At 41.3% G+C, this 12341-nt stretch overlaps 1 protein-coding gene across 2 annotated transcripts; it reads right to left on the reverse strand.

Moving 5' to 3' along the window:
- Positions 1-430: 430 nt before the first annotated feature.
- On the reverse strand, positions 431-10216 carry klf5l (Kruppel like factor 5 like). 2 transcript variants are annotated; one of them, XM_076979744.1, is made up of 4 exons: positions 10141-10216; positions 5604-6387; positions 5399-5458; positions 431-2513 (listed from the first exon to the last, which is right to left on the reverse strand). In XM_076979744.1, exons 2-4 carry the CDS (start codon positions 6379-6381, stop codon positions 2335-2337), a joined length of 1017 nt encoding a protein of 338 aa, XP_076835859.1. In that variant the 5' UTR covers positions 6382-6387; positions 10141-10216; the 3' UTR covers positions 431-2334. The 2 variants fall into 2 exon arrangements, with proteins under 2 accessions (XP_076835859.1, XP_076835858.1); XM_076979743.1 differs by having other exon boundaries at positions 9933-10204.
- Positions 10217-12341: the final 2125 nt, after the last annotated feature.

Genomic DNA, 12341 nt, shown 5'->3' on the forward strand with positions numbered 1-12341 from the left:
GTATTATTTTCAAACTGCTTCTATTTTCTTGTTTGAGCAAGGCATTTATTCTCTGGAAACCGGTTCTCGGTGTTAAGGTTCTCATGCCCAGATGAATAAGTCAAGACAGTTTTATATGGACATATTTGTCTCATGTAATTTAAATATGCATTAAGTGGAATTTTCTACAACATGTCATTAATCTTAAATCAAAGTTATAGCATTCTTTCATGTCTCAAAAATGTCGACAGAAGAATAACCCCACAAGATCAACAAATATCATAAACTTGAACAGATATGTTTTAAAACTGTAGTCAAGGTTAGGGTAATAATTAACTTAAGTTGGCTTCTACTTGTAGGCAATCAATCTTTTAATGCCTTACCAAGTTTGCTAAGAAACTCCTGAAAGACAATGGAAATTCTTCTGAAATAATAATACACATTAAGAGGCCTAAATAAAGACCTTTATTATGTTAGTTCCAAGGAAATGATATTTTATATTTCTTGACACCACTGCACATAACTAAGAACGAAATGAAAGAAGTGTATGGGCATGAACTTTACAAATACACATACTATAAAGTAAATGCATTGAAATGACATTTTTTAATTTGTGTTTTTATTTTTAAGAGTTTCTGTATTCAAGCAAGAAAATACAAAATGATTTTTGTTGGTCTTGCACTAACACAATTGACAAACTTGTACAATAGACCCATTCAAAACAACTCCCATTTGTTCATAATAAAAACAAAATCAGCATAAGAGAAAAAAAACATATTTACATGTTAGTTATATTAACTACAGTATATACAGTACCTCATGGTACATCAGCGTTCCTTCCATACAGCACATGATGGAAATGTATACAGGCACGCAGAGAACTTTTAACTCATGAGCAGGAAGTGCTTACAATCTGCTGTCACAAAAACTGAGTAGAGACCAATGGTTGTCTCTGAGGCACACCCATTAAAGGAAGGTGTTGTCAAATTATAATGAAGTTCCATACAGAAGAGGTTTGCTCAGAAAGAGGTTTGCTCTTTATGGTTATTGGCGAGAGTTTACTGTGACAGTCCTAAGTTACTAAATCATAGTCCTGTATTTTCCATAAACTTACAAAAGAGTCTAAAAAAACCACAGTAAAAGTAAAATGCTGTACCAGGGACATTTTCACATAGTCTGCATTAGCAACCATTATCCAAATAAATCTGTCCTTGTTATCTAATCTATTCATTTGTCCATTCCTAATTAGTGTTTTGTAATAATTTGGCACAGATATTTTGAGAAGTTCCATGGGCTTTCACATGCTTTTACACAGGGCTGCTTCACCACTAATCGGTGAAGGTGTGTTCACAATAGAGCTACGCGCAGGATTATTTACTAGGCCATAAAGATAAATAAAGTTAACGAATCATTTTTTAATGCACTGGCAGTCTCACAGCTGCTTCTGTAGGCATGCACTTATACGCAGAAATGTGAGTTTACTTCATGTGAACATCTTGCAGAATGATACTTAATTTTAGTTACGTTTTCTTTAAAACAGATGATTTAAAGAATAGTTTCAATAAATTACACCAGCTTCCTGGTACACATTTTAAAGAAAGAATGCAGGGAAGCATGAAAGAATTCAGGGATATATCTATTCTGTGTAACTAGCTGGATTAAATCCTGTACTCAGTTCCTTTAGAATAGCAAACAGGGAGAAAGGCTGTCATACTGGTGATCAAACAGAGTGATACTTTTGTTATTGAGGCTACCCATAAAAAGGTTTGTTTCCATGGATACAGATCTTTGAGAAAAACAAACATTACTCAGTGTTGTATCATAACTCCTTTGCAAACAAGTTAAGATATAAAAGGGGGAAAGATCCTATATAAATAGTGTAGAGTAGACTTCACTGTCAAACTGAACAATGATCTAACCTGCGTATTATTTTGGGACAATCCACTGAAACATGATCAAGTTATGATGGAAGCTTTACAAACCAACCAATGCATGAAGTAATCTCTTTCATAAACCTGACCATTTACACTCTAAAATAGCACTGATACGTCTCAGACAAAATGGGAAGAATGAGGTCAGCTATAGATTTCAACACATTCTTTGTATAATACATAAAGCACTCACATACAAACATACAGTATATACAGTTGCACATCTACATATAATAAACCTTTCTGTAGGTGACAGTGAAAGGGTGTTCAGTCCCCTTTAAGGCAATGTAGCCTACTAGTTCTAGAGCTAATGGTGGTCGTACGGAATTGGCAGCTCTTTTGTAGGTGAAGACAGTTTGTTCTTTGATGAAGAGAGTGATGTACTTATTAAAAATATTATAAAAGGTAAAAAAGGATCAACGTCTTAGTTTTGGTGGCGCTTCATGTGCAGTGCCAAGTGATCCGAGCGCGAGAAGCATCGGTTGCACGCGACGCATTTGAAGGGTTTAGCTCCCGTGTGCTTCCGGTAGTGCCTCGTGAGTTCGTCTGAACGTGCAAAGCGCCAGTCGCATCCTTCCCAAGTGCAACGGTACGGCTTCTCACCTGAAAAACAAATATTCGTTTGAGAGCAGACCGCGCTTGACAACTGATAACATCTACGATGCGATGTTTGTTTGTCTTCACGTTGAGAAATATATAGCAAACGTTAATGCATCCTCTCTCATAAAACAAAACCTTGAGAGGTTCATTCATAAAGGGCCTTTGAAAAGAGAAATGTGGGGTCCCCCACGTTATACTGAGAAATATAGCAATAGTTAATGCTTCCTCTATCACGGAAATATTTTTTTTGAGCATAAAAACAAAACCAAAAGCTTGAGCGGTTCATTCATAAAGGGCCTTTGAAAAGAGACACGTGGGATTTCCCACTCAGTTTTTTCTGGAACATAAATCAATCACTTTGTCCTTCTCGACTCAATCAAACGTAGCAACAGCTCCAAAAGGTTCTTAACATTGTGATATGACACTGCAGCATGTCAATATCAGTGCGTATTCATCATTTACTCTTAGGTTGTATGTGAGATATTTTCATACATATGTATGAGAATCCACACAACCCTTTGACGTGTCGTCAGATTACCCGTAGTGCTTTCCCCTACAGTAAAGAGTGCTGTTCACTGGAATATGAGTGATAAATATTAGCAGCTTCCTGCACTCCGGTCATGAGGCTTTGAACAGTTTTCATGAAGTGATGCGATTGATTTATTAACATGAGCGTGTGACTTCTGACATTGTGTTATATCATCTATAGAGCAAAAGCTAAATGAATGTGTTACATCAGTTCTTAATCAAAGCACAGAGCAAAGGCAGGTGAACCTGCAGGGTCAAGTGCTCATGTGAGCAGTGACTGAGCCAACTCTGCTAACCCCATGGTTGTAGCAGGTGTGTTTGTTTAAAACCTGGACCTGCTCACGGGGTCAAAAGCATTAAAGTCTACCATCTCCCTTATTGCAGCACTTACAAACCAACTTCAAGAGGGACTGCTTAGAAACTAATGCAACAAACTCTTTATGCACTGAACATGAGCCAGATGGAATAGCTAGAAACCTGAAAATAAAAACGGTACAGTTCCTTTAACCTTTCGGCCTTTGGAATCTATTTTAAAAGGACAAGTTTGTAGAAACAATAGGGAAAGTGTGGTATTATTTGGTTAGGTTGTGCAATGCTTGATTTCTTATCACCAGAGCACTTCAGTGCTCTCACACATAAGCAGATGCATACGCACAATACAGACGTTTAAAACACAGACGGAGAGTGAAGGCACAGTCATTAATGCCAGAAAAAACATCATAACCACAAATATTAAACGTAGAAAATGGTTCAGTCATGGCGCTCAGGGCTAAAGCCATGGTTCTTCTTATCACACTGCTATGAAAAATAGCTCTAACATTTACTCTGTTAAGCAAAATTAGTTGTAAGAGCAGTGGATAACAGAGCAATAACTTTGCATTTATGGTATATTTATCTTGGTTTCTTAGCACCACACCATGTTCCTTGAACAGCATTCCTCCTAAGATGGGCCTGATGCATCTATTGTCAACCTCTTTCAGCATTAAAGCTCATTTGTACTATCGGCATTGAATATTCTACATGTCTGAAGGCGTATTTGATCAGTAACATGACAGGGTCAAAACCCAACAAGGGTCTTTTGAAACTAAAACCTGAAGGCTGTCATGTTGACCTTCATGTCCACAAAAGCACACAGTGTGAGTGGACATGGGCTGGAAAGGTGAGCAGATCATTGTATGGTCTCCTGCTAAAGGATAAGGCCCACAAGTAACCAACAAGAACATCTCACCTGGTCTCTATACTAGCTGAGCACCCCCCCCCCCCCCCCCCCCCCCCCCGTCCTGTACCTCCCTGTCCACCTGGAAAGACTTATGGTTCTCCTAAAATTTCACTGGGGATTTAGATTTGGCCGGGATACTAGTCTGATCTGGTTGGCACAGAGTGAACGTATTCAGAAATGCCTGACTATCAGCATTAAAAATCCTGCCTCAAGAATATAAGTGTGCCACACATCATTTTCTCGAATTAGGTAGCGACTCTGCCTCAGAGAACTAAAGCATGCTGCATTCTGGATAATGGATAATTTAGCAGAAACTTCCATTTGGGTGAAGGCAATGCAGCTTGCATTTGGATCATTCATAGTCCAGCAGATCCACCAAATGCAAAGATCTGCTTATATCAAGGTTAAATGTCACCCTGTCCAACAAAACGAACAGGGACATACCAAGCCATTCACACAGTCTTCTTGAGAATTTTGACACTGGACCCTCTGTCATTAGGCACAACAATGCAACGGTCCCTCAGGGTAAAAGGGAATCCCTGCATACCAGCTCCAATTTTCACATTAAGACCCAGCGATGGGTGACAACGTGACAACAGACTGGGAGGTGCTCTCATAATCTTACACATCACAAATTGCCATTTCGACCTTACTACACGCTAGACTCTCCGCTTTCATGCTGAATCCATTACTGCGTTATTAGCATGGGGGTGGGGGATGGGGGGGGGGTGTTCAGTCTGAGCCTGAGAAGCTGTGGGACTTCTGGGTTTCAGCTTACGCAGAGCTGAGCACAGTGAAACTGCCGCACTCTTTCACTCCTCCCCCCTCAGGGCAAGCACAGAAAAAGCAGGAGGAACAGGTTTTTCCTCCGCCACTTGGCGATTTCCCCCTTGGGGAAGCGTGCAAGGCTTGTACGGGCATGCACGCACAATGTGTATAAAAGTGAGAAATGAGAGTCAGTTCATCTCGCCCCTCCACCCTAACCCTCTCAGTCTTTTTTCATCGCCGTTTCCCCGAGGCCCTCTTTTCTGTTGGTGCATCTGAGGGCTTTGTGTTGGTGGTACATCGCATGCGGTCAGGCAGTTACAACCGCCTGAAACCTAGCCATTCAGGTTTGCGTGTGGTGTTTTCCATTTCTTACCTGTGTGTGTCCTTTGGTGTGCTTTCAGGTGGGAGCTCTTTGTGTAAACTTTGGTGCATCCTGTCAAGAGAAAAAGGAGGCAAGGTTTTAAGCCACACCATGGGAACGTGCACACCGAGTGACCCCAAAATAATCTCACAAAACCTCTCTTTGTCGGACACCACAGAAGTACGTCTGCTGGCTGAACGTGTGGTCCACAACTGACCTGGGAAGTCACAGTGGTGGATCCTTCTCTTCTCCAGCTCCGGGTTGTTCCGTCGGTTGTACCTGGGCCCTGTGAGGACGCCCTGCCCGTGGGTCATCAAGACGGAGTGAGGGGTCATCTGGCCTAACTTCAGGCCCCCTCGTGCCTGATATGGTGGGGGAGGAGGCACCGTGTTGATCAGCTCGGCCTGGTTCTCAGGGCTGCCCGGCTGAGAATTGGGCGGCGAGGGGGGCAGGCTGTGGGGCTGCGCATGGGGGTAAAACTGCTCGGGCATCACGAACTCGCCCGACGGCGTGGTCAGGGTCACGGTGTTCAGGTTGAGCATGGTCCTGCCACCGCTGTTCACCGCCTGGCTGTGGGAGAAGGTCATGGAGGTGAGGTCGCTGCTGCTGACCGGCATCTGGTAGACCTGCGGCTGCTGGGGGCCGACATGGAGCTCGTCCGTGGCACCCAGGTCGGGCTTAATGAACAGGCCGTTGACGGTCTGGGGCACGCTGAAGACGGAGGTGAAGTCTGGGAGGGTCTGCATGTTGCAGGGCGTGTCCACGCCAGGCTCAATTTTAATCTGCGGAGGCAACGGTTTGGCAGGACGGTACAGACCCGTGCGGAGGTGAGCGGTGTTGGGTAAGATCACGTTGATGTTGAGGCTGTACGGTGCAGGTTTCTCATCGGCGAAATATTCGTCCACCACGGAGGCGCTCTCCCGTCGATACTTCTTGTCCATGAGGTTTAGTGATGGCATGGGCAAATTTTGGGGTAAATATTTATCCATCTCCATTGCGGTCTGAAAAGAACAAATGAGAAGCACATGAGAGTGATGAGAAGCTGCATTCTTAAGTCGATCCTTGCCAAGTTCATTTCAGTTTTAATGTTTAGGCTTAAAAAGTTTTTAGCAAGACAGCTGGGAAATAAATGAATACAAATATGTGGGCTTACTGTTCAGTTGTCTGCTAATAAAGAAAGTGTGTGTGTTCTAATAATAACAGCTGTAGTCAAGAGAAGTTAGTGCTGTCTTTGGTGATGCCAAGAATGAGGGGCCCTCCCTATAGCAATTCTACCACAGCTGTTAACCACATATTTGAGGGAAAGGACAGGATACACCTCACCAACATGCTTTAACTTTGTTTTTTGGTGTGTTGAAAGGTAAATGGTTGTCCCAGGGCCTGGTGGGCCCTCCTATGATATGGACCAGCGTTTCCTCGATTTGCCCATTTAGACCACATTATGTGCGTCAGGCAGAACGCACAGTGCTACAGTGCTCACATGTAAATATCTCACCTTTAGTGTGTTCAAAGGACAAAGCAAAACCAAAACAATGGTATGCGAAAAGAAACATCAGCGTGAACAATGTCTAAGAATAACAGCACAAGAGACAAAAAAAACAATTATGAGAAGACGTTTCATTGGTTAGTATTAATAGCAATAAACTCTAATGCCACACAAGTTTTCTTGCACTCGCCAACCCGAGGCAAGACTAAGCCTAAAATAGTCCACACCTTTGATGTTATGTTTTGTACATAACTTCAAGAATGACAGGAGTAAATAAATTTCAGATATTTAATTACTAAATATTATATACCAAAAAGCTAAAACAACCATCAAAGCCACAAAACAAAATAAAAAAACAAACAAACACAATACTGGCTGAGCCCGAAAAACCTTTTTCAAAGATTTGTTGGAAAACTTTCCAGCTGCTTTCAAACTTTCAGTCATCAAAGCAGGGGAGGACTGACATTTCATCAGCATCTCTGTGTACAGCTATTCAACATTCCTGCTATGTCAACACTGGTCATATTGTTGATTTTCCAGCACATTTCCTTAGCAACCCACTGCTGTGGTTTCATATGTACACTAAATGTCTTCACCCCTCTGGGCAGCTCATACCCTATCATGAGAGGTCACGCATGATCCACGTGTGCCCAATTAATGCAGACACTGCTGCACAGCATGGGCCATTTATTACACATCTCTCCTCTGTGCCATCATCTACAATCCCACCAACAGGCCCAGCAGAGCAGCTGTGGAAAGATAATACCAGTTAATTAACGGAAAATGGCTTTCGGTGTGTATGTGAGGCCTGCCAAGGGTGCTGCCCAGACCCTTAGGCCTGGGAACAAGCAAGCGTTGTGCTATGGCAGCGCTGGCCGGGCTGGTGACCTTGCCCATGCCCCCCAATTGGACCGCGTGCCCTGCAAGCAACGCAGCCCGAGGGCCCTGCTCACCGTTTCTGTGTCAGGAGAACGGCGGGCGCCTGAACCCTGGCCCAGGATCCTTGCAGGTTAATGATTGGAGAACATTTACAACTTCGCATTTATGTATGGCAGAGGCTGATAACGAACGAGAGATGTAAAGCATGAGAATATATGAGACGAGGGGCCGAAGGAGAAAATACAGCCTCTGTCACAAAGGTCTATGTGCACTCAACCTAAAGAAAACGCAGAAGGAGCGGGATTAGATTAACGTTGTATAATGTGTTGCTGAGGGAAAAGATGGATTTAAAAAATCCCAGATGTTTCCATTCACCACAGCACACTACACAGTTCTGAGCTATTTGCTCACTTTATACCAAACTGGTGATAAATGTCTAGAAAAGTCCCAAAGAACCCCCACACCTCTTTCCTCACTGCATAACAAATGCACTCGTCTCCTTACTAATGGTTCTTTATGGCTGAAAGGAATGCAGAGAGATGGTGATTTGTCCACAGTTCCCTATAAAAGAGGGAAAGAGAGAGAGAACTGATAGCTGCTAACCCAAGCAATAACAGCACAAATCATACCAGGATGGCAGAGAGGGAAAACAAAACCTTTGAGACCAAAAGGATGTTTTATTGCTTCGGGGAAAAACAGATAACAGTTGTTTTGTCTTTTTGGGACGCTAGCTCGTAAAGAAGACATTTTGGCTGATCTTCAGGGCACAGAGCATTAAACGTTGACATGACCACACTAGACAGTCATATGTTGAGTGCCACTGTGGAGTCTAGACAGAGAACTAAATTACTACAGGAGACATGACATGTAGCCAAATGATAAGATATGACTCAAGTGGCCATATCTACACAATATATCTGAAATCAAACTATATGTCCAAAAAAACTGGAGATAACGTGTGCATATGACTGAAACTGCCAGTATACTTCAGGAACATTTTCACCCATCGCCTCTACATCCCATCTGACTTTTGACCTAGCATATACAGCATCATGTTTAAAAGAAAGAAAAGAAAATGCATCAAGGCAATATGACGATAGCAGGGCCATTTAGGCCATATTGAGTGTGTTAAAATAGCATGATGACTCAGGTGTTTCTGACATTTGTTAGCATAGGGGACAGCACAGGACTACTAAGATTAATTTAATTGTATACCTATAGGATCGACTAAACAATTTAGAATACGATAAGAGGTTTATATTAACATTTACATGCTTAAGTTCGCATGTAAGGCTATATAAAGATGTATTAAGTAAATGCCATAGACTCTTTTCTAACAGGTTCAACAACATGCTACATCTTCCTGATGTCACAGTATTTCAGAACGTTTCACAATGCCTTGACACAAAATGTGATTCAAGGTATAATCACCATCAGTGCACCATGTCATTTTAGGTCATCACCACAATGAGAGCCCATGCTTGTCATTATTCAAGCGTAACGTTTTGAGGCAATACGTGTCCTTGTACACCTATGTATGAATTCAGTGTGTGTGTGTGTGTGTGTGTGTGTCATTATAACTAACATGAAAATAAATATACTATAAATATTAAATATAAAAATAACTGACAAGAAATAACAGCATTATAACGAACTTGAAAATAAAGAATTACAGAATTTTTATTAAAGATGAAACTTGTGAAAAGGAATTTCTCTTGCATAAATGTATAGTTTATTTTAAGCAGTATTAACCAGTATTTTTATATGATAGTATCATGATCACAAATGATTATTATCATCATTAATATTATTTGATGTTGTTGTTGTTTTTGGTTATGAGGTTGAAAGCAAACCAATCATTGTGCTATCTATCTAAACAAATAACCACTTCCTACTCCAATTAACGGAAGAATCCACATTACGAAACAACGTGCTTGCTGTGTTTTTGATGCTATTTTCAATTTCGCCACTGTATCGCTTACACACGTCGATGAAATTGCACATGAATGATTGGGAACAATTTTATGGCAGAGTTAAATGTGATTTTCACGACTAATGGGCAGTTTCTTTTTTTCGCCGATTTTCATAAAAGCGACCAGAGTAAACACGCGAATTAGCATTTTTCTTTTTTCACCCAGAAGAGCTACAACTTCTGGGCCATTTCAGGATCATAATTCTCACCGTTGGTTTGACGTCCTCGAATACAGAAGAGTCCTCTGCGCCGTCAGTGTTGGACAACCGAACAGGTTTCAGTTGCGCAAAAACGGCCCTTTCTTCTGTATTTGGGGCGCTTACGGCTAGTCCTATACTTGCCATACTTGCTAAAAAGATACTTTTAAAAACGTGTATTTCTTAAAGAAAACTATCGCGTATGAAGGTAAATACATACACCGCCTTTTGTGTTAAATCCAGGTGCCCGGTATATCCAAAACCCTCCTTCTGTCAATCAGGTAGCTTTACCTGTTGTGAAGTAGTCGAATAGAAAGTGAACGGAAAAGCCATCATCCAATCAAAAGAGGGAATGGGCTGCTTGTCCAATCACTAGCGGCGTAGGTGTAACTCACCTGTGAATTGGGAACCTGAAGGCATAAGTTCTATCTCCAGCACTTTTAATGTACTGAACAATTATTTAAACCAGTTATTTTTTTGTTTTTATCAAATCTATTCTGGGATAATGCAGTTTAAATGTACTGAACAATTATTTAAACCAGTTATTTTTTTGTTTTTATCAAATCTATTCTGGGATAATGCTGTTTTTTTCATGTGTTTTTTTTCCAATATCATCTGTCATGGGTGGTATATTTTAAGAATATAAAAACACTGTATGGTTCAGAAGCAAGCTGCTTATAGCCTATAACTTTAATATCCCAATAGATATGACATGTGCATCTATGCACTTGTCATGCAGGCTAGATTCTCATAGACTAAGGTAAGACTAACACGTTATCCCTTGCTTGTTCACAAAACAGCACCGCTTTATTTGCCCAGCCTACCTCTCAGGTTATTTGGCATTTCTGTGGTTTGTTATTAGAACATTGCTTTCTGCTTTATGTACATTTCTTCTTGGCAGTTATCCAAGGTGCCAATGTAGACAGGATAAGAGCTGCAGAATAAACCTGCAGAAAAGGATCTGTGTAGTCGTCTAGTGCAGACTCTAAATGAACAAACACACAGTCATCGCCAGGGCCGGCGTATGCCAACGTGAGCACACACACATACGCTGACGCTGAACTAGGCCATTATGACGTCATTACACATTATGTTCTGAGCGATGTTCACAATACAGACTCTTTCATCTGTCAGAACTGTATCTTTAAATATCAACCCACTCAGCCGTTAATTCATTTATGCACCTGTGTGTAACAATGCATGCTGGTGGATTTGAGAATAATCTGCATGAAGTGACTAGAAAACTGAACTACACTTTGATGACTGTGCCTACGGAATGTACGAAATTGTAGACAGACATGGTTTATACAGGTCCTGGGGATTATATGGTTCACGTTTTCTTCCTTAGTGTTTCGACACTAGCCCAGAGGTGGGGCTTTCGACATCCATAAAAACTCATAGATAGCTCAAGACCCAAAACCCAAAACCCTAGACTAAGTACATCATGTACTTGGTATTCTACTTGTGTTCTTTGGTCTGACTCCACCAAATTGCAGGTTAAATCAGTCATAATACTCAGGGACCTGTCTAACTAAACCGACCAGTTTTATGGTATCTTTCATCAGTCAAGAGCAACAAATTCCACGTTTTCGTGTTTTGTTCCTCATAATTAATTCCAAAAGAGTCTCTCATAGGAAAGAATGGGAATATAGGAAGGTTCTAGAACGAAAGGAAACTGGATCCTCTGCATTCCATCACTCTTTGTGGCAAAACCATGAGACCAGAGGCCAGGATTAAAACAGATGTGGGCACTACATGTGTAAGACCAGCCTGTTCAGGGCAGATTAGCCTGGGTGAAAACCTCTTCCAACATAATCTATGCTCTGGGGAGGTCTAAGCACCTGAAGATCTTTGCTCAAGTTTTTGCATTTACACATATTTTGACATTTCTATTTTTAGGTTAACTATTATATATTTTAAGTGATGTCTCCATGATTGGAGACTAAGTTGTTGGTTTAGTCACAAAGTCATAGATTAATCTTCCATCCCAAAAGACGCTGTTTGTACTGATGAGATAAAAATAGAGCATGGGTACTGGGTGTGCTCAGTAAGAGGGGGTGGGGCTTAGTGACAGAAGAGCCTGTAGATGGACTCTAAACACTGTAAGTAGAAGCAAAATGGCGTCAGTTGTACTAGAGCCCTCGGGCTTCGACTTCAAAGCGAAAAATACGGCTTACTCAAGTTTCATGTGCCTTTCACTTACTCAGTCATTTCAGTATGAATTTTTCGACAACACTTCCACTTGATGACATCAGCACCTCAAGAATAAACATCCACAGGCATCAACTGTTCTTTACTTTCGGCTCTGATCTCTCTCGTGTGAAATAACCATCATGTCGATTCATTAGAATTAAACAAATGTAAAACTAAAGTGAAATGTTTGGTTTCGTATTCTAGCGTGTGTGTTTGTGCCTTTCTGAG

The sequence above is a fragment of the Brachyhypopomus gauderio genome, chromosome 18 (assembly GCF_052324685.1).
Source record: "Brachyhypopomus gauderio isolate BG-103 chromosome 18, BGAUD_0.2, whole genome shotgun sequence".
NCBI classification, from domain to species: domain Eukaryota; kingdom Metazoa; phylum Chordata; class Actinopteri; order Gymnotiformes; family Hypopomidae; genus Brachyhypopomus; species Brachyhypopomus gauderio.

What these genes read in the sequence shown, in the direction of transcription:
- klf5l (XM_076979743.1), bottom strand. Translation starts at nt 10,067, where the DNA reads ATGGCAAGTATAGGACTAGCCGTAAGCGCCCCAAATACAGAAGAAAGG. An exon ending in TCGAGGACGTCAAACCAACG is followed by an intron (nt 6,388 to 9,932) that starts GTGAGAATTATG and finishes TGTTCTTTTCAG; the next exon opens with ACCGCAATGGAGATGGATAA. An exon ending in ACACCAAAGGACACACACAG is followed by an intron (nt 2,514 to 5,398) that starts GTAAGAAATGGA and finishes TTTGTTTTTCAG; the next exon opens with GTGAGAAGCCGTACCGTTGC.